This window comes from Pan paniscus, chromosome 3, assembly GCF_029289425.2.
Source record: "Pan paniscus chromosome 3, NHGRI_mPanPan1-v2.0_pri, whole genome shotgun sequence".
Lineage (NCBI taxonomy): Eukaryota > Metazoa > Chordata > Mammalia > Primates > Hominidae > Pan > Pan paniscus.
Genome location: NC_073252.2, coordinates 107001896 through 107025389, shown reverse-complemented (window position 1 = coordinate 107025389; position 23494 = coordinate 107001896). Strand labels below are relative to the sequence as shown.

The 23494-nt window shown below is 36.8% G+C and overlaps 1 protein-coding gene across 6 annotated transcripts in view; it reads left to right on the top strand.

Annotated features, from left to right (window-relative positions):
• Positions 1-23494, top strand: part of COL25A1 (collagen type XXV alpha 1 chain) — a 499684-nt gene that overhangs the window by 378290 nt on the left and 97900 nt on the right. For all 6 annotated transcript variants that reach the window (XM_055111699.2, XM_063603863.1, XM_055111701.2 and 3 more), the window contains 2 exons: positions 5812-5838; positions 8202-8246. In XM_055111699.2, coding sequence (XP_054967674.1) covers positions 5812-5838; positions 8202-8246 — 72 coding nt within the window. The remainder of the gene's footprint in view (positions 1-5811; positions 5839-8201; positions 8247-23494) is intronic.

The following is a 23494-nucleotide window of genomic DNA, read 5'->3' as shown; positions in this document are numbered from 1 at the left end:
CCCCTTCACAGATGGACCACCTCTTTTTTGTTCCCTGTGTTTTTTATTACAGAAGCTAGTTGTATATTCTTGTGTCCAGAAATGACCAGCAGCTCTCAGAGCTTCAAATTTTACTGTTAGTCATCAGGGACAGAACAGGAACTGTGTCCGCCCCCTACATCATTTCCTAATAGCAGGCAACCAGAACTTGCCTTAAAACATGTCCCAAGAGGCATCCTAAAGCACATCATTTAGGAACTCAGCATCCTGTTTAAGTAATTAATACCTCAATCAAATTTGTGCTAACATCAGTAGTGTCAGAAAAATTCATTAATTTTTTTCCATCTCATGATGTATCTTTCTGTGTTATTTTTTTGTTCACAAACTGGAAAGTACAGCAACACATAATGGTCACAGAGTCATTCTTTTCTTAACAGCCTACTTTGAAGATTTACTTGGGTTGATAATTCTATCTACTGTTTGCATAATTGTTTTCTGAAGTGCATTAGGGACCTTAGGCCTACATACACATACACAACACTCTCATTGTTAATGATACCATGTAATTTGGATGATTTTGGCTTTGCTGTATTCATATGGAAGTCATGACCTGAATTCCTCCACTCACACTTGCAATTAGAGCTAATCTGGAGGCTATTAGAATAGGCCAGCAATGTTAGAATGAGTCAGGTGAACAAAAGGGTGAAAAATCCTGCCATTTCTGTCTTGAGACACTATTGTCTAAAGTTTAAGAAAAGAAAAAACCTGATTTGCTTTAAGTATCCGTTTATTCATTTCTGTAAATTTTATCCTACTCAAAGTAAACATCATTGTGCTTACAAGCACCTACAAGGCCATACACATACAATTGTTCTTCCCTGTTTGTATCCCCATCTCCTACTTACTGATAGCCTCCTTGGTGTTCTTTGAACACACTTAGCATGTGCCCAACTCTTGGTCTTTGCATTTGCTTTTCCCTTGCCTGGAATATTCTTCCCCCTTCTATATGCATGGCTCTTTTCCTGACCTCTTTATCACTGAGAGCTTCACTAAATGACCGCCCCGCCCCCACCACACACACAATTTAAACTATTCCATCTACTTCTCACAATCCATATCCCCCTCTTTGCTTTAGCAGTTACCACCTGACACAATTTTATATTTTATTTGTTTACTGTCTTACTACATTCACTAGTATATGAAGTCCAGGGGTATGCATTTTTATCTTATTTTGTTTTGAGTGCTCACTGAGTGGTCATTTTGTTTTGTCTTATTTTGTAGACAAAAGAGAATTCAGTGGGCTCTTAAAAACTATTATGTGAGTGAATAAATGAATTAACCTCAAAACGATTCACTGAGCAATCACTATGTGCCAGCTACTGTGCATGATAAAGGTAATTTAGAGTGAATAAAGAAGTAACCAGACAATTATGATTATTGTTGGAAAATTCTATGAAAACATCATAGGGGTGCTTTGGAGAACAAAAGAAGGGCACCTAACCCCAAAGGTGAGGGTACTGAGCTCTGATATTTGGAATGGATGCAGGAGAGGACCGGGGAGAAGAAAGCCCCTTATAGGAACAGACAGAGGTGTAGAAATGTGGAAGCCTGGCTTATGCAGAAAACTGCAACTACTGTCAAAGCTCAGACTCTTCTAAAAGGCTACGAAAAGCCATTGAAAGATATTTAAGTATGGGAAAGGTATGAACCCATTAGGGAAAGCTCACGCAGGCAGCAGTGTGCAGAAAGGACTGGAGGAGACCAAAAGTAGGGTCGTCATTAGGTGAACGTTACGTTAGCTAAGGGAGCAAGAAATGGGTTTAACAGGAATGTAGCAATGTGACTGGAGAAGAAGGCTGGACCATAGAGATATTCTTAAGTATCTGATGGACTGAAGTAGGAGGAGTTAAACTTTACTCTGAGGCCCGAGTAACATGCTTTTGGTAAAGACAGTCACCAACATGGGGTCTATCATGTTTCTTTAACTTACTTTCTCACCATATGCTGAATATTGTACATAAATCTTTACATATGGAATCTAGCGAGGAGAGGAAAAATTGGAAAGAATATCAAGTATACTATATAATTTCTTACTGTGTTCACAAGTTTTTATCTGAACTTTATTTTGCATAACTTTCCATGATGTTTTCTGAAAGAGTATTAAAACTGGTATAAAGGTTTATATGCAGATTAGTGATGTTACTCCAGGCTTAGAATTTTTCAGTGACTCTTTGAGTTTTTATCTTTTTGATAAAGTTATATTCATGATGCAGAATTCTTCAATTAAAAGTTTTTACAATTTATATCACCCAGAACCTGTATTTAAATTAGTGTATTTTAAGGTTCTAATTATAGTTGATGTTTCTGGAGTTTAAAGAAATATAGCTCAATATGTTGAGATTCTGTATGTTACAGTTTTTAATCTTGAGATATATGCAAAGAAATTATGTTGAAAAAATAAAACTAGATTATTTTCATCTTAACTGGTTATATACAAAGTATATGCAAATATAAATAAGGAAGGACCACTTCATTGATTAACAGAGATGAACCGAAAAGATTATGACTCTAGGTTGGAAATCTACTTGATACAAACTTACTAAATTATGAGGATAACAATAATGGAATTGTTTTAGAAATCTTGAATCACTAGAACAATTGACTTTAATTTTGGGAATAATCAGCATTCGTTTAACTAGTGAATAATGAATTTATGGCATTATTCATCCAAGTTGTTGTGCAGGATGAAAATATAAACAAGTGTAAGGAAGATTAGATAGGCTAGGAGTAGTAACTAACACTTGTAATCCCAGCACTTTGGGATGCCAAGGTGAGAGGATCGTTTGAGGCCAGGAGTTTGAGACCAGCCTGGGCAATATAGCAAAACCTTGTCTCTACAAAACATTAAAAACTTAGCCAGGCATGGTGACATGTGCTTGTAGTCCCAGCTACTTGGGAGGCTGAGGCAGGAGGATTGCTTGAGCCCAGGAGTTTGAGGCTGCAGTGAGCTATGATCACGCCACTGCACTCCAGCCTGGGCAACAGAGTGAGACTCTGTCTCAAAAGAGAAAACAAAAATAAAGATTTGATAAATTAATGAATGTTTCTATGGTATTTACCCATTACTTTATAAACTTACATTTGTACCAGAAACCGCAAGACTAATCAAATGTAATCATCTTAACCAACTGGTAGCAACATACCCTAATTTTAAAATCAATTTTTGAGTAGGGAAACTTTGATTTGTAAGCTTAACTTTAATTACCACAGTGTTATAGATACATAATGGTATTATTAATCTAAGGATACTCAAAACAAATGCATATAAGTAAAATCTTGCTCAGTAAAAATAACTGGTATTTCTGGATGTGTGCATGCATGCGCACACGTGTGTGTGTGTGTCTGTCTGCCTGTACTTAAGTGTCCTATATTTTATTCTGCCTTAATCCCAGGTATCCCTCCCCGAGTAATGGATGATACTCTTGTTAGATCCCTACCATTTTTCCTGCCAGAGAGATCAAAGAAGTAGATGCACATTTCTGGTAACTGAATATATTCTTGGCAGCATAGTTATGAAAATTCTATAAGACATGTATTCCCAATTCAAAATTAATGTTAAATCTTAAAAACTGCTTTTATTTTTAGAGGTTACCAGAAGTAGCAGTAGTTTCCTAACAGTAAAGGAAAATATTGTCTTTGTAGCCATCCTTAGATTTTCATTAAATATTGTGTTAAAATATACAACTTATTTAATTTTATGAATTTCAGAGTTGTGATTAGTCATTCTAAATCTCTGATTTTATGTGATTATGCAACAGAACAAATGAGAAAATATCAGATATGTTATTCGCTAATTAAAATATTTGATGTAGAATTCACTCTTATTTTTGTTTGAAATATTCCCTTCCAGGGTTATATATCCATGTGATGAAATAGACAATTTTAGTGAACAACATTTTTTTCAAGTGGCAGTTAGGTTTACAGTGGGAAACAAGCCTTTGTGAATTGAACATACACATTCTCAGTCTAAATACTGAATTAATGTACCCCTTGTTCTATGATTTCCTTTCTAACATCAACATTTTAAGAACTAAAGTACTCTAGAGACACTGGAGAAAATGGAATCATAGACAATGATAAAACCCAAGTCCTTTCTTCATTCTCAGATCTCCTATCACCACAGCCTCCAAATTCTGCCCTTACTTAGCATGAACATTTACTTTCCAAACAATTTACCCAAGTGAGGAAATGATTAAATATGTTTATATGCTAAGGGGAAGAACTAGTGAAGAAGTGGAGCCTCTGATACAGATGTAGGGGTAACTGATTGCAAAAGATCCCTGAGGACAGAGACAAGGATGGATTCCAGAGTATACCAGATGAATTTGCCTTGTATAGGAGGAGGGGCTCTTCTTCCTCTGATACAGGAAAGAGGTACACATACATTTGGTTTGATGAGAGACAAGATGTTGAGGGAATTTACACCTGATAGTCTCTGTTTTCTCTGCAAAATCAAAAACAGGGAGAATTTTAAATAAAGGGAGTGAGATAAGTAGGGAGAATGTCTGACCACACAGATAAACCAAATAACAAGCTCATCAAACAGTTGGTTGAGTAAATTAAATAGAAATATATAAAGGCAGTATTGCACAGTGTACTTTCAATAACCTAAAGCTGATTATATGAGGAAACTGTTAGTCTTCCTGTGAGGATTGCAAAATAACATGGGGAACAGATTCTCTGAATGTTCCTAAACATTATATATTTTTAATAAAAAGGATGCATGAGCAGGTCTTCTTCTGACAACCACCCTAGTGTTTTATTTAGTGTTACAGAGTGAGAATGCAACATGCTGATTAACTGATATGTCACACACTGAAAATAAGCTGGTCATTAGTTAAATGTCATGGAATAAAGAACTTTTACCATGAAATGATGAGTGTCTATAGCTTTGCTAAAACATACTAAAAAATATTTTTGAAAGAACTGGAAGAAAATGCTTAATAGTTATATTTAAAAATAGATAGAAATATAGCTATATCTCTTTGAGTTAGTTTCCACTGTCTCAAAGCCATGCCTTGCTCTAAATAAAGCCAAGAGAATCCCAACACTGACTTTGTGGTTGAAAAACTGCTAAATCTCAAAACTGCTGCATTTCCATGCTGTATAAATATTCTCATTCATCTCACTAAATCTCCTCCACCCAGTATCTTAGTCTAAGAAACAATTGACAGCATCTTTAGTTCCCTTTTCTAGTATATACTCGGTATTACAGTTGACACTGGCCTCCCCTAGTTTGTAAACAAGTTTTTGTGCAGGTTAGTTGACCATATTTCCTAAGAGGAAGAACAGAAAAAAAAAAGTCATGTTTCTTTGTAATGCTATTCAATTATTTCCTTTGCAAATCTGCTTACTGAAGATTTGCAGGTGCAGAAGTCATCTAATGTGTCCATTTGCTGAGAAACAACATTGCATTTTAACTGCTTCTAGGGACTATATCTTCAGCCTTCTAAATGAGATTGATGTGACACATTTATAGGTATTTTTTTTAAAAAACAATATGTGCTGGAACAGCAAAGATTATTTTTTAATAGAGAGGAGAAATCAGAATCCTGCTGCATATGCTTAATGGTTTTCAAAAGAAAATTAGAAGAAAAGATCCATTTGGAACTTCAAACTGAAATTTTTCTTTTCTTTTTTTTTCCTGATATATGAAATGTCAACATATTTCAGTATAGCAGAGAGAATCTTAGAGAATAGGACAGTTTAAATTGGTCATCTAAGCTTAAATGGCTACAATATTATGTTAATTGAATTGTTTTTCTTTTTTAGGGTCCTCTAGGGCCTCCGGGACAAAAGGTAGAGTATAAACAACAATATTGTGAAAGTAATTATGCTCTCATGACCTAATAGCAAGCAGGAGAGGTGAATGAAATTAGCTACTGTAAGCCATGCTGAAGCAGTTAGTCTGGTTTGTGTATTCTGCTTTCTAAAAATATAGTCACATAATGTGAGCATTAGATTTCTAATTGACTCCATTATAAAAAATTCAATAAATCCAAGAGCAGACTCTTTTTAAGTTGTCTGCTGAACTTGTACGTTATTGAATTTTAATTCAAATACTGGTAAAACATGACAAAATTTAAAATGTGAAAGATAATTTGATATTGCAAAATGAATGCATGGCCTTCCTCAATTATATGATTGCCAAACGGCCAGAGAACTGAGCCCAAAAAAAGGATATTGCTGGGTTCACTATATTCAAGTAGCCTACCGGTGTCCTTCTTTGCTGAGGTAACCTGAAAAGTGACTTCCTGATTGTCATTTCATTGTTATCCACAATCATCAGAATTGACAATTAAATTCTGCTGGAGAGGCCAGGCACAGTGGCTCATGCCTGTAATCCCAGCACTTTGAGAGGCTGAGGCGGTTGGATCACCTGAGGTCAAGAGTTAGAGACCAGCCTGACCAACATGGTGAAACCTCATCTCTACTAAAAATACAAAAATAGCTGGGTGTGGTGGCACACGCCTGTAGTCCCAGCTACTCAAGAGGCTGAGACAGGAGAATCGCTTGAACCTGGGAGGCAGAGGCTGCAGTGAGCCAAGATTGTGCCAGTGCACTCCAGCCTGGGTGAGACAGAGCAAAACTTGGTCTCAAAAAAAAAATTGTTTTTTTTCAAATTCTGATGGAGAAGATCTAGGGTTTCCAAAATTACACCTATCCCATAGCAGTAAATATATTAATAGCAAATAGATGGCATTTTGCCAACAAAATATCACTAAGTCCTCATTCCCCCATCCTTACACCCCTCAAGCCGGGAGGGGGATATTTAACCCAGGGAAAACTAAAGAAAACAATTGTATTATAACAGGTGGAAAAGTGATTATTCTTTATCTTTGGAATCCATCAAAGATAGAGACTTTTTATCCCCCAAGCACTGGGCATGTGGCATCTGTTGAAACATAATCCTACAAACCAAGTAAAAGCCCATGGGTTGCAAGACAACTTGTGCATAGGAACACTTTGTCCTTCGCAATAATGTCTCTATTAAGCATGGTGTGAAATTGTAAAGCTACTCTAATCCACATACGACCAGGATAAAATTACTGCTTCAGGCTTCGGGAAGTCCTTTAATGACCCATTCAATATAATCACTGAATGCACTAAGGAGCTTGCCATCTCAATTTGTTTTGATTATAATTACTGTTTTTTTAGTAGACTATTTTTTAGGGGAGTTTTTGGTCTATAATTACAGACCATTTTTTTAGGGGAGTTTTGGTCTATAATTACAGATTTTAAAAAATCTTTTCCCCATTATTATTAAAGAAATGTAATATCAGAAAAATCTGTTTTCTAGTTTTAGACAAAGAATAAGCACATTGTATTTAAAATGGTTTCTCCAGAGCCTAAATGGAAGGTGTAATGGAGGGAAATGACATCACTGTTTGAAAATATTTGCTAATGTTTCTATATCCAGTTAAATGTCATAGATTTTCTCAGGTAATAATTAGCTTTCTTATTCTCCAGCTCACCCATCTATGTCCAATCATTCATACTCATGCCACTATGCATGTGCACACACACGCCCACACGTGCTTACACACACACCTTAACTTTTTTTGCACAGAAGTTGTGTTGTTCCTGGTCAGTGTATAACATTTTTTTGCACCTTTTTGAGTCACTCTGGAAGACATATTCACATTCATGTGGCTTAAACTTGCTCCTTGAAAGTCTTGGAGAAAAATCCTTAAAATAAAACAAATTTGAGTTTACGACATGGGCCCCTTATTTAACTGCGGAACAAATGGTTGTTATTTTAATTACCTTTTGTTTCACTGTATTTTAACTCATGAAATGCAAGTGTTACTGCTACTGGTAGGCTTTTTCCAGATGGAACTAAGCCTATTTATTCTTAAAAACATGAAAATTTAGAGCCATGTGGCCCTCTGATAGGTATGACCAATGTATCATGTAAATTTCTTTAAAACATATTAAAGTTAAGTGGATACTTAGAAGCAAGGTTTAATTTTAACTCTGTAGTTTCTGGGGAAGCTTGAGGAATCTGCTTACATGATATATCTGAACACAGTGGATAAGGTCTGAAAAATAAAACTTCCTAGAAATGTTTTAGCAAGGCTTACATAACTAATACAACATAAATTTAGAATTGAAATATTTTGTGTATGATATCAACTGAATTTAATCATGTGTCTCTTTAGGGTTCTATTGGAGCACCTGGAATTCCAGGGATGAATGGGCAAAAGGTGAGTTCTATAGAATATTGTATTTTAAAAATAATTTGGTGAGCATTGAAATCACAAAATTATTCTAGTCCATAGTGTTAGTAATAAGCTTATATGCTTATAAAAACACTATGTTTTGAAATACAGGAAAATTGTGCTACAAATTACCAAATTAGTTTAATTTTTAAAGATGCATTAAATAGTCAGGAATTCTTTGAAGATTTTCCATTTCAAGTATTTTGGATGTGTTACTTTTCAATAAATTATGTATGTGATACAACTATATCCTTCCATAAATAGATATGGAATTGGAAAAATTTATGTTTAACATTGATAGTGATAAACAAAATGCACTTTAGTTTATTCTGGTCATGGTAAAACTAATATGTATTAATAATTGGCTAACAAAAGTTATTCTCATAGAAGGAACTAGTCAAACTTTCTGAATCCAGAAGGTAGCTCTTTTCACTGTTAATCAAAAGTAGAAGTTAAATAGATTTGTCCCGCTTTGGTATTACATACACTTTTATTGTACTGTTAATAATGAGAGGAAAAAGTAAAGTGAAAGAAACAACACACTCTACATACACATATCTATGTGTTGTGTACATTTACTCCTGCAACATACTTACTAGTTGAACAAAGCATAGCTCCTCAACATCCCTGACCGGCCCTTTAGTCTGGAACCTTCACAGAAACCAGGAAAGCCACTGTGGCAGCTGACAAAGCCCATTGCTGAGCCGGTCTGTCAGGAGCCAGGAAGCTGAGGGAGGGACTTTCCTGTCTTCCCCAGAGTTCTTGGCCTGGCCCTTTTATACTCTGCGACCCATTATCTTGCCTTCCCAGAGTATTTTAAATCCATGCACCCTGCACCAAATTCTGAAATCATACGTAACTCAACCCTTTCAGGTGCAATAAATACTCCTTGTGTCCTTTTCCATTGAGTCCATCTTTTCTTTCTATCAATAAGACATAAACAACCACAATTTTAAACCTAGTAAGTTGCTAAGAGCATGAGTCTTCCACTCAGAGGCTGTGTGAATTTTGGCAAAATCCTTGGAATTCTCTGGCCTCAGTTTCTCATCTGTAAAGGGAGACAATGGCAGTGCCTACCTAATAGAGTCAATGAGAGTTAAGGGAGTAAATAGATGTAAAGCCCTTAGACAGTATTTGATATTACCATTAAACTTTTCCTTCACTTCAGTTAAGTGAAATTCCAAAAATTCAGTTAATCTATGTTTTTAGGAGGCTCTGTGTTCCCAGAAGTACTCAATTCCCCCATGAAATTAATGTTCTCAGCCAAAGTTTATGGTGTCCTTTAGTCCATAAACCAAACACCACACACTCGCCAGCAGTTAACCGCCCATGTCGCAGCTACATTTTCCACTTAGTAAAATGCATATGCATTTGCTTCACAAATCCTGGCAAAGACAGAATATTTAGAATATTCTGTTTAGAATATTGCAGATCATGGAGGGAAACCTAAGCAAAAATTTAAAAGTGTATTCATTCTCAGATGGATTTGAAAATTATATAACTCAAGATAACATTTAGAAAGAACAAAATACAGATATGGCATAAATGTTGTTTTTGACATTGGTGAAAAACAAAACTTGTATGCCTAAGATTAATAATGTTTTCCTTTTTCGTCTTTGTTTCTTTTCATTTTTCAGCTTTGACACAATCATGAAAATTTATAGAAACTTTTAACATGAAACAAAACAACTTTAAAACTGTCACATATACTCTTTCGAAGACTGCATATTCTTTATTTTTGCAAAGGAAATATGCAATTTCCTTAGCAAGAGAAAGGAATGTGACATTTTCTTGTCCTAGTCACCAAGTTTAAATTATATTTCAAGGAAATAGACAGTTAATATTTGCAGTTTTATGTCTCGTTATACATCTTTGTGGCATTTTAAAAGTGTTTTCTGTAAAACCCAGGGAAACGAAATGATTTCACACTTTTATGAAGGTATCAGCAAAATGTAATTTAAATTTGTTTTCCCTCCTTCAGAGAATTGAACCTAAAGCTTTGTGTATGGAACTTCTGTTAGGTCTAGTAATTACTTAACATTTGTAATATTTGCTATATCATTTTTAGGAAAAGAAAGTGTAAAAAACACGAGTCTCCTTCACTGAAACAGCAGGTCACTTAGAGAGTAAAAACAAAGTTGGCAATAGAGTAGTAATTTTACATACTTAGAGCACATGAAATGAACTCTAGAATTTGTTTTTAAACAAATTTCTTGAACTCTAGACTTTGTTTTTCTGGAATCTTGAACTCTAGAATTTGTTTTTCTAAGAAAGGAGCTTACAATGACATAATAATTTTGTTTTAGTAAGAGCACCTCAATATCCTTAAACTGTCTTGAGAAAACATTTTCTTCTCCATTATAATTTTGCTTTTTCCAAAAGATTACTTTTGATGCTTAGAAAAGTTTTCAGACAGTGGTTAGGGGAGGATATAATTTCTAAGCCATCAGAAATATGGCAAATAATATCCAGCTACTTGGGGTGGGGGTGCTCAGGCAGAAGGATTGCTTGAGTCCAGCTTGGGCACCATAGTGAGATCCTATCCTATCTCTTAAAAAGAAAAAAGTAAGAAATATGGCAAATAAAAACTAGGGAATAAAAAATTATTTTCTTATGTTTGAAAAAAAGAAAGAAAAGTATACTATTTTAAGAAAACACTGGCCAGGCAAGGTGGCCCATGCCAATAATCCCAGCATTTTTAGAGGCTAAGGCAGGAGGATTGCCTAAGCTCAGGAGCTAGAGACCAACCTGGGCAACATGGTGAAACCCTGTCTCTATTTATAAAAAAGAAAGAGAGAGAGAGAGAAAGAGAAAAAGAAGACAAAAATGCTTTGTTTCCCATAGAACATTGTCCATCCATTCAGGTTGGCAAAATAGGTGATGGCCTTAGCACATAAACTTGGTGTGACGTTTTTCCTACACATTATCTTTTACATTTTGATCACCTTGATTGCTAATCTGAATACTTATTTTTGTAATGGTCTTTCAGTTCTTCTGACTGTATTAGGAGAAAGGACTGCTTATGCAGTGGCATGGCATTAGACTCCAATCTTGCCCCTTCTGGCATCACAACCTATGAAGGGCTACAGAACATCCCTTTGTGAAAAGTAGGAGGCAGTGTGGTACAGAGAAAAGGGCGTGGTCTCTGCCTCTGAGAGAGAATGCTCTGTGTCCTCATTTGGGCCAATCACTTAACTTTCTAAGGTTCCAGTGTACAATATAGAGACAGACCTTGTAGTATTAATTAGACAATATATCTAAAGTGAATATTATGTAATAGATGCCCAATAAATGCTGTCAAGTGTCTCTAGTAGTATTCTCATGCCTTAAGAATTTCAGCAGGCTGGGCGCAGTGGCTCATGCTTGTAATCCCAACGCTTTGGGAGGACAAGGTGGGAGGATCACTTAAGCCCAGGAGTTCAAGGTTACAGTGAGCCATGATCATGCCACTGCACTCCAGCGTGGGCAACATAGTGAGACCCTGTCTCAAAAAAAAAAAAAATAGTTTCAGCAAATGAACCTTAGACTTACATTCAAGCAGGGAGGAAAAGCCAGGTGAATTCCTCATAGAAAGAAAATGAATATGCAGAAATACACATAGAGGTAGAATGTGTTCTCTATCCCCTGGCTGTCTCCCTGACCCTAAGGACTAAGGTCCCCAGCTCTTAAGGACTGGGTAGTTGGAATGTCACTGCTATAGATACAAGAAAGAGAAACACATGTTTCACATTATTATGAAACCACAGTCACCACTGGGCTGATGTAGGAGCCCTGTCCTGGCATCAGAACACTCTGTGCTCTTTCACCTCTTGTGTAGCCTTTGAAGGATCCCTTTTTTCTCTGCATTCAAAGGGACTTCATTTGTAAAATGAGAGCAGAAGCTGCACCAATTTATCTCTAAGTTTCTCAGAGATACTATGAGTACACAAAAAGTCCCCCATCCCCCATGTCTTGTTTCCAATGCAACCAGCTTTTAGCATCCTCTGTTCCCAATTCTGAAAGCTGATGTTTTCATAATTTGGACTTGTTTCCACCAATCAAGCAGTTAGGGCAGATCTAAAGCAAATCCTACCTAAAAATATAAAATGTTATCTATTTCTTCTTTGGCTAATTATATTGAACACAAAAATAATGTAATTCTCCTGAAGATCTTGTTGGTTTAAACATATAATTAACATTTTATTTGCCCTCCGTAATTTATTCTTTCCCCCACCATGCGCGTGTGCATGAGTGCATGCACGCAAACACACACACACACATACATGAAGTGATGTATATTTGAATATTGGTCAATTAGTTCCTACTTCAAATACTCTGGAGAAATGTGAGCTATTTAAAATAATTTTATAGTAGAACCATGTTTTTAAAGTGAATAATTTTTTGGCAAAATAGATTGCTGTCTACAATTTTTGTTTATATACTTATATGTCGGTTTTTAAAAATCTGAACTGTTAAAAGGTGTTATTAAAACTCTGCATTTTTCTACTTTTTCCTGATTTTCATCTTTCTTAGCATCCATAAGAGCAAATAATCACTATGACAATTTATTTGAATAGCAATTAGTGCCCAACACTGTGCAAATGCCATGAAAGAGGAGCTGGAGGTCGGGTGCGGTGTCTCACGCCTATAATCCCAACAGTTTGGGAGGCCGAGGTGGGTGGATCACCTGAGGTCGGGAGTTCGAGACCAGCCTGACCAACACGGGGAAACCCCGTCTGTACTAAAAATACAAAATCAGCGGGGCATGGTGGTGCATGCCTGTAATCCCAGCTACTTGGGATGCTGAGGCAGGAGAACCCTGGAGGCGGAGATTGCAAGTGAGCCAAGATCACGCCATTGCACTCCAGCCTGGGCAACAAGAGCAAAACTCCGTCTTAAAAAAAAAAAAAAAAAAAGGAGCTAGAGACAGAGACCACACAAAGTCCCATTTTTTGCTCCTCTTAATTCACATCCTTGTCTCTTGATTACTATAAAAATAATGTTGAATATTTTCAGGATTAAAATGAAATTTTTTTTGTCTATGCAAGCTAGAATTTTTCTGAGGCCTGCAGAGTCATAGGGATTGTTTCCAAAGCAAAAGATAAATATCAGATGATCTTGATTCATGCAATTTTAAGTGCTTTCTAGAGTTTATTGTTATTTTTAAAACTTCAAATATAACATAAATTTAAAAATTGATATTAGTGTCACCTATGAATCCATCACAAATAGCTAAGTGATTTTTAAGTAACATTAAATTTTAATTAGTTTATAGTTATGACATTTGAAATTCCTTTTTATCTCTTATACATGGGTAACACAGTTCTTCACTGACATTAATCTTCACAGCATATTTTTAATGGCATTTTTATTGTAAGTATATTTAGAGAGTAGATAAATTGAAGCTCTCAGACTTTCAAAGCTTAAGCCATTGATTCAAGTCTATGCAGTGAATGATACAATAAATCCAATATTTTTTATCCCCCATTCACTTACTATAAACACTAAACACAGTTTTTCTGTTATTTATTTATATATTTACTGCCACCTACATTCCTGAAAGTTTTCAATATGTTGTAGGGCTGTTTTTGTTTTCTAGTTAATTAGCTTAAAATTTTCCTTTAGCAGAATTTACCCAGTAATTTATTATGCAGTATGTTTATGACTTTCTAATGCTAAACTTTAAGAAAAGATATTGAGACTAAATTAAGTGACTGATTGATGATTCCAGATTAGTTAGTAGTTCAAGGAAAGTATCTTACAACCATTCAATCTTTTTTGTGTTAAAAGTGAGAATTATATTTTTTAATTTTTCAGTTTTTTAACATTAATAATTGTATAGATTAGAATTCCAAGAGTACATGACCATTTTCCTCTAGTAACTATAATAAGAGGATGAATGCTTTCTTCTAAAAGAAGCACCATCATTTCCTGTTACAGATATTTCATAAAGTCAAATCACTTCATCCATTCCTGGGAATGATTTATACATTCTCAGCCATTTTTATACACAAGCCTACTCTACTCGTAAAGACATTTTTCACTCAATTTTACTTGTTAAGCAGAACACAAGATATTTCTTTTCCTCATGTAATTATTTTTGGGTTTCTTTAGGGGGAAACAAAAAGTTAGTTGAAGGAAGTTTTTTCCTGCTGGCTTGAAATAAAATAAGTAAGATTTTCTTTAAAACCACTTTCTCCCGACTTTATTTAGGCATGTTACTATAAAGTTTGATACCAGTTATTATTGTAGCAAATGAAAATATTGGGAGAAGGAAGAATAAACAGTTGAATGATTGGGATTGCTGAGAGAATAGGGGTAGCTGAGGAAGTAAAGCTCCTCACTCGCTGTTGCAAAAAAAAAAAAAAAACAGCGAAGCAAATGTTTATTAATGAATTATGGCATCATGAAATCCACTATTTTCTATTTTAATGTAAAACACACTGCATTTTATAGAAGAAATCACAAAAATACTGACATATTACATCTGATTAAATTGTATCCATAATTGGGAAAAGCTTTTTAAAGAAATTTCCCTTAAATGTACTCATTGATTAACTTATTAATTTCCTCAATCATTCATTGAACAAATATTTATTTAGCCCTCACTAAGTGTGAGGCACCAACTGAACACTGAGTTTACAGCTGTCTCTGCCTCATGGAATTTCTAGGCTAATGGGTAGTAGGGGGATTAAATGAACAATTATATGAAAAATCTATAGATTTTTAAATTAGAGTACTGCGAAGTATTATAACAGAAAAGCACAGGGCTCCCTGGCCTGGTGCAAAGGGCTGAGTAAGAGCACTTCCCTGAATCGGAGACTTTCGCTGAGGTTCCCAGTGTAAACAGGAGTTGGCAAAAGAAGAGAAGCTATCACCATGTTGCAATACTTAACAATTTATACTACAGATAGGCTTGGTCTTAGAATTCTGTTCCTAAAACACTGTATTATTGATATCATTGATCACTATAGGATTTTGTATTCATCATGGACAGCTTTTCCTTAAAATTTCTGACCAGTAAGATATTAAATCAATATAAACCACACACCCTGTTTTTGTATCATTAGGTCTCTTGATTTTGAGATTTGTATTAAAAATAAGGCTGCAATGTAATAATTTATTGTCAAAACCATAACGGGTGAAATCTACCCCATTCCATTTATTTGACACCAGGCCACATTGCCAAGGGGTAGCCATGATCCAACTGTGAGACAGCATCATTGGGATTAATTTATGAGAAACTGAATTCCTTTCAGGTTTCTCTTCTCTGTCTTCTCTGCCTAGTGCAGAGAATAGAAGCAGTATATCATAATTACTAAAATGTATCCAGTGTTTATTAACTGCTGGGCAGCATCCTAAATGTTATAGGCATCTTAGCTCATTCAGTCCTTATAGCAATTCTATGAAATAGGCACTATGATTATCTCCATTTTCTTAATGAGGAAACTGAGGTGCAGAAAGAATAAAAGAAGCCCAAGGTCACCCAGGTGTTAGTGGCAGAGTAGAGCTTAAAAGCCAGGCAGTGTGCTTCCACTGCATAGTAGTGGTCGAGAGTGTGGATTTTTAAATTCAGAAAATCCTAGCTTTGCCGCTCAGTGTTTGTATGACCTTGGACAAATTGCTTACCTTCTCTGAACCTTAGTTTCCTCATTTTTCAAATAGGGATTATAATGTTTACCTCTAAGTTTAATCAGAAAAGATAAAGGAAGTAATACATATAACTGTCTGTTAAAAGACTGTTAAATAAGGGTAGATTGTTTTCCTCTTTGAATTGGAGGCATTAATACCTCCATGATTCAGAAACCTCTTAGGTGTCCAAGTGAGTATCAGTAAGAAGTATTATCTCATTCTCTTCATTGACCTTTAGAACTTTTCCACGTGGACATAAACATTTAAAATTTCTATTAATAATTAAACACATTCTCTTTCCAAGAGAAAGAATAATTTATCATTCAAACTATACACAGTTTCTTTAAGAACTATACTTTAGGAAATATGGAATTAGCTGGGTTTTAAAACTTTAAAAATGGATATATTTTCAAGGACACATTATGTTACAAGTCATGGAAACTTAAGGGAACCAGGTGAAAAAATAAAGGTATTTCCTTAAGTCACATGAGCTTGAAAGTCCAGCGCTAATGCAGTCTTCAGCTTGGCTTTGTTCTCACAACTAAACTTCATCACTAAGAACCCAGATTCCTTCATCCCTTGGCCCTTCTTCCATGTTACTGCTGTCGACCTAGTTCCCGCTTTCCTCTCGGTTGTAAGATGGCTGCCAATCACTCCTGGCGCCGTCTACATTCAGAAGGTGAAAGAGTGTCTTTCCCAAAATATCCAACAATTCTGTTGAGCTCCTTTCTGACTGGAGACACGTAGGTAGAGAGGTCTTTTCCTCAACCTCTTACCAGGGGAATGTCAGATGAGGATTGGCCACTACTGCTGAAACTTCTTTTCTCGTGGTCCTAGTCCAATGGAAAGTTGTAATAAACACTAATTGTCTAATTTAGAAGAGATTCTTGTAACAGAAGGGAGCTGAAAAACTGCTGTATCTGACTTTTCCCAGCCCTAAGAAACTCACTTCATATGACCCCCTTCATCCATTTTGATATGTCATATTCCTAACCTGTAAGCTTTTATTCTTAATCTTTTTCCCCCATAAGAGTACACATTGAGGACAATATTTTTATATCAGAACAGAGAACCCTCTGTGGCGTTATGCTCTCTGGCTGGTTTAGGCTTACTTTTGCACCTTTCATGTTATTTTAAAAGGGGATACTGGGTAGTGCTTCTCTTGGATGCAGGCGAGCAGTGCCCCCCTTCTAAGCCTCCTTTGTCCATCTTGTGGTATCACCCTCCTCACAAGTGAGGAGTCCACAGGGCCAAGGAGACTTGCCTGCCCATAGCCCTGTCTTCCCACTTCCAGATCATGTCACAGGTACCTGGAAGCCAAGAGTTCCTGCCTCATCTGTCTTGAGTCAGCTTCCAGGGTTAGTAATGGGCCCTCCCCAGATATGTATTCAGGAAGAGTGGACCATACTGCTGGCACGTGCACCGCTAAGCCCATGGGTGGCCGTGGAGCACTGTTGACGAGGAGCTATGAGCAGGGCTTGGAGGCTGTGGTGTTCACATGTAATCCCCAAGGCACCTCCTAGAGAGAACTAGGGCTGGAGAGACAAAGACGATGGGAAGAGAAAGGAGGAAATTATCAGGCAGGGAGTGGAATGGGGGAGTATCTGTGTGACCGTGCGTACTCCTGCTTACACCTTCAGATTTTGTGAGTTTCCTCAAGGCAAATAATTCCTCTCATTTATGTAAATTTCACCCGAATAAAGTCAATTTAGCTATCTTTCGTGATCTCCCCACAAACTTCTAACTATCTCTCTGCATTACATTTCCTTTGTTCAAATTGTGTTGTAGATATTTCTGTCTACATGAACAATATGAAAATCTAAGATTAAAAGTGTTAACTAGCAGACTTATTTCTGAAACACCTCATACTATTGTATTATTGATACAACTATCATGTTTTCTTATTTATCATTTTTAGACATGTGTAATTTTTAAAAAAGCATAAGGAAGGTTTGGTCACCAGGTTAAATTTAGTTATTAAACAGTTTAAGACCCATTTCAGCAAATTACCCAAAAGAGGGTATTTGTATTAAGTTCCTGGCTGATATACTTGTCTACTTTTCTACTATTTAGTATTCACATTACCAATGTGGACAAAGAGATTGAAACTGCCTTTGCAAAATTATAACTAAGGAAATTATGACAGTGAAAGATACCAGACTTAACCAACTCCATCTTGCTTTTAACCTCTAAACTGTCCTTGTCCATTCCTGGGCATAGGTTGAACTAGTCTTGGATTTTAGTTATAGTTTAAATAATAGCCCTTCCCAAAAGCTAAACTGTTCTTGTAAAATGAATGAAAGGCCACCAGCCACCAAGTAAGGATGAGAGGGGCTGGAATACTAAATGTTACCAGCCGTTATTCCGGAGGTCATAAGATTTGCAACTTACATCACTATTGTGAACCTAAGATTGGCCTTTTGAGATGTCTTTTCAGGTTTTTGCATTTCTAACCGGATGGCCCCACCTCGACCTGCCAACCAGTTCTGTGGCCCCCACCCAGGAACTGACTTAGCATAAGAGAACAGCTTCCACTCCCTATGATATCATCTCTGAACCAACCAATCAGCACTTCCAATTCACTGGCCCCCTACCCACCAAATTATCCTTAAAAACTCTGATCTCTAAGTTTTTGGGGAGACTGATTTGAGTAATAAAACTCTGGTCTCCTGCACAGCCGCCTCTGTGTGAATTACTCTTTCTCCATTGCAATTCCCTTGTCTTGATAAATTGGCTCTGTCTGGGCAGCGGGCAAGATGAACCCATTGGGTGGTTATGCGGTTCTAATTTTAGGGAGGGAGTTTGCTGTTTAGATAACTCAGTAGGGATGCCAGTTCTCTGATGCATAAGCAAACCTAATAGTCCAGGCTAGGGGTTTTCTCTTTTTACTTTTGCGTGTTACACAGCTTCCTCTGCTTCCCGGAATGATAAAGAAAAAGAATCAGGGATTGGGGATGCAAGGAGGAGCTAAAGACTACTGAACTGCTACACACAGAGAGAAGCCGATTTCCTAGGATGTTCTAGGAGGGAGGGAAGAAAGAGGACCATGAGGTGGAAGAGGGAGAGAGGAGAAGCCAGTAAGATGAAGACAGACTCAGCTCAGTGATGACGCCTTCCTGAGAGTACCAAATAGTGAATCTTGAATTCACAAAATGCCTGCAGAGAGGAATTCTTGAGGAAACTGGTGAAGAATTGACTGAACCACCTGAATTGGTATGGGGCAAAGCAGAGACATGTATAAATGCAAGGCTTGAGCAGGGGGCTGGAAAAAGCAAGTCTTAGACTTGAGCCAAATTTAGTCAGATCTCTAAGAAATAAAGAATGACCAGGTAACGTCTTTAGTCCAACAACAAGAGCAGCAACAACAACTACTAGCAATAATAATAAATCTTACTCCTTTAGAGTTGGAAGAAAGCAAATATTTGATTCAGCCCCACACACTTTACAAGAGAAAAACAGCCCCATGGAAGCATAAGCAAATTGTTCTTTGTCAGAACTGGAAGTTCAGTACATCTAACACCAATGTACTGAACAGCTATTATGTGGAACAGCTGGTATTATGATATTAGGCTGGTATTAGTGTCCTAAAGCCACTTTACTATTTTATGTGAAAATTAAACAGAAAAGAAAGGATAAAATTGAATGAGATTTTTAGACACAAGCTGCTTCAATAGAAGAAACACAAGATGAGGAATCAGAAGACCTGGGTTTTAATCTCACATCTACCTCTTTGTGGCTTTTTGTCTCTGGAAAAGTTACTTCCTCTCTCTGAATGTGTTTCTTCCTCTGTTAAGAATGACTGGCTTGGCTCCTTTCACTAAAATATTTCACTGTTTTGTGAGTGCTCCTGCTTAGGGAAAAGCAGATGTTAGTGAGTTCATGGAGTAAATGATGACACTTGTGTAAATTCTGAGAGGGTCTTTGGGGAACTTCAGATGACATGAAAATTTATAGAACCAGCATTGTCCCAGCTACTTCTCGCCCCTCACCTGAGGCACTGGGGGTGAAGGAAGAAGAAGCAGACAGAAGAGATGAGCAGTACATGGAAATGTCGACAATGGCCCAGGCTCTGGACCCACAGGATGAATTGTTGGAGCCTTTAGTCCTCTAGGTAAACACTCTTCCCCCAACAGAGTCCTGGAGGGTTTTTCTTGGAAGCCATTAAAGTTCTCATTCCTGTCACCCTGCCCTTCACAGACTCCTCTTCTAACTCGCACTCACCTCGCTTCACTCCACCCCATGCTGTGCCTGTGTCCATCAATCCTAGTGATTCGGACTGAACTGGGCATGACTTGGAGGTGTGCCACTGCAGGGTTAACGTTTCTCCCATCTTTTCCTTGCTCCCTTCTCTTTTCCCGTGACGACTGCCTTGCGGTTCCTGAGACAGAGCCATCTCTTGCCATGACAGTTATATTATTTTCCAAACTCCCAGTTGGGCAGCCTTGCTGTCTCGTTTTCTACCTGGCCTGTTCAGTGCTTCACATCTTCATGTAGGCTTAATGCATTTGATTTTCCTATATTCATTCATTCCTCTAACACTGATGTACTGAACAGCTATTATGTGTGAGTGGTTTTAATAGGCACTGTGAAAGAGTAATGAGCAAAATAGACCAAGTTCTCTGCCCAAGGAGCTCATAGACTAGTGGTGATGGGGATGTGGGAGTGGAAAATAGGGTTGTCAGATAAAATATAAGGTGCCCTATTAAATTTGAATTTCACATACCAACTGAGAATTTCTAATGTGACTACGTCCCATTTAATATTTGGAATATATTTAACTAAAATATGGTTCATTATTTATCTGAAATTTAAATTTAACTCAGTCTCCTATATTTTTGTTTGCTAAACCTGAAAGTCCTAATGGCAGGAGACAGAAAAGAAACACAAAGTTGTATCTTAGGCGGCAGTTGGTATAATAGAGAAAGGCACAGGCATATGCCTTTATAGGGAGTGGTGGTGTGGTTAGGGGAGTGGGGGGAACTCAGGGGTAACCCCTGTAGTAAGGAGATATTTGATCCAAAGTTAAAGGAGGTGAGAGAGCAATCCTATAGCTATCCGAGGAAAAAACATAGGAGGTCCGTTAGAGAACGCCTAGGTGCAAAGGCCCTGGGCAGGTGGCTGCTTTCCACACCGGAGCAAGGTGGGGGCGGGGTTCAGTGTGGCTGGAGTATGTGAGGGGGCAGCAGAAGGGAGGTCAGAGGAGCAGCAGGGGTCAGATCATGTGGGGCTGGGACCATTGTAAGGATGTCGGCTCTTATTCTGAATGAGATGGGACAGGCTTGCAGAGAACTGAGTGAAGGAGCTCTATGCCTGACTTGCTTTTAAGAGAATGTTGGAAGCTGGTGGGTGGCAAAGAACTCCGTTAGTTGGTCCCTAGAGTCAGCCTCTAACCACTGGCTTACCGTACAGACAGTACAGAGACCAGTTGTGGCTGTGCCATGTTACACACAAGAACTTGATCTCCTGGACCCTCCAAAAGCCACTCTGTCCCGAGCCAGAGCTTGCTTCTAGTCTCTCCACGCCTCCCCCCGCACCCCCCCCCCCACATACTGCTCCAGCTTGGCAGAGTTCTCTGGTGCATTTTAACTGCATATGCAATGGAGTGGAGTCTCCATTCTGAAGTCTTGCTGTATGTTGACTTGCTTTAATACTGATAGTACTCCTTCCTTGGTTTTAAAGGCTTTTGGTTCATGATGTCTTCTAATAATTAAATAATTTTATAGTTTAAACCAATGCTCAATAGAAACAGAAATATAATGCAAACTTCAAATACAAACTGCATATGTAGTTTTTAATTTTCTGTTAACCACATTGAAAAAAGGTAAAAAGAAACAAGTAATATTATTTTTAATAATATAGTTTTTAAACTCAATATCTATTCAAAATTATCATTTTAACATGACATGAATTAATATTTCAAGAATAATAATATTCACATTTTTAGTGAGATATTTTACATTTTTTTCCTACTAAATCTTTAAAATTGTATTTTGCACTTACGTCCATCTCCATTAGGACTAGCCACATTTCCACTGCTCCATAGTTGCCTGTGGCTGGTGGTACCAATTGGACAACACAGGTTTAGAATCTGCTCATTTTCCAGGTATAATATATAGGTCCATTCCATTCTCATTCCAATTTCCAGAAAGGAAGACTATCGTGATTGAAGTGATGATGAACAATATTACTGCTAGATGACCTACTTCCTTTGAGCACTCAATATTTGTAAGAAAACCGCATTTCTTTTTATCCTTAACTATTCACTCAAGTTGCCCTTGAATGACAGTACCTGAAATAATTGTATGGCCTTGAGTGATGTTTTACATTAGAGTTCTAAGAGAGTTGTTTTTTCAAAAAAAATGAAAGCAGCAAGCCATCCTTCTTAAAAGTCAGTCGAACTTGTTTTCAGCTTAAAATGGAAATGGCCATTTTGGGATGGTCATACTGGGAATAGCCTTTAAATTTAAAGTATAGTAGACAAAACCCCATTAATCTACCTGTGGTTAAGATGTTAGCTGCCGTTTTTCTTTATTACCATCTATGGAATGCCCTCAGTGTTTTAAGTATGAAATGTGTTCAGAAATAGATGGATAGATTATGCCACAAACATGAGACCAGCTCCCCCTACCCACATACACACACACGACCTGGTTCCCATTTTTTTTGTTTGTACCTTTCTGATATATTTTTCTGTATATGTACATGTTCACTATTATGTAATAGTGTAACATCATTACAACTTTGTTTAGAGGACTCATGATAATAATTTTTGTCCTGATATATTAAAATACATTAATACAATATAAGATGTATGCTTTATTCCTCAGCAAGACTTCTTGTTGTTTTCTATTTATTATGCTTCTTACTTCATGAAGTGTAAGAAAACTTTGCCCCTAAAAATGTTTCATGAACTCAATTAGATGCCACCTAATGTGTATATGTATATGTGTATATGTATACATATATGTATATATTTTCCCCACTCAAAAATAAGCTCTTTGGGCACAGGCACCTGTCATGTCTATTTTATCTTTATGTCTCAGGAAACATTCAGTCCAGAGTAGATCGTATAGTAAATTTTCACTGTCAGTTGAATAATCAGCACCTACAGATTCCTATAGCTTGGCTATGAAACTCAGACAGTGGTTTATCGTTTATATTCTTTTCACAGAACCTGGGAAACTAAGTGTGGACAATAACAGAATGCTCTGTAGTCCTTTAATCTAACTTGGAGTATGTGTTTCGTGATGTAACTATTATAAGGGTAAAATGCTATCAGTCATTTTTTCCTCTAGCTTTATTCACTTTTCAGCTGTAAAATTTTGTGAATACCTACTTAAATTATGAACCCATCAGAAAATATTTAAGCTTACAAGTGAAAAATTTAAAATTGAACAACAGTAAGCTCTCATTTGTGCTTATTAAAATGGCTACAAAAATAATTAAAATTGTGATATTCAATGCTGTTGTGAAAAACCATTGTTGTAAGAAGTTGTGAAAAAGTAACACAGAGTGGATGCCTATAAAAGCAATGCCTATAAAATTTTTTTGAAGTGCCTATAAAAGCAAATAAAACTCAGAACTCTTTTAGAAAGCAATTTAGAAATATGCAGTTAGTGCCA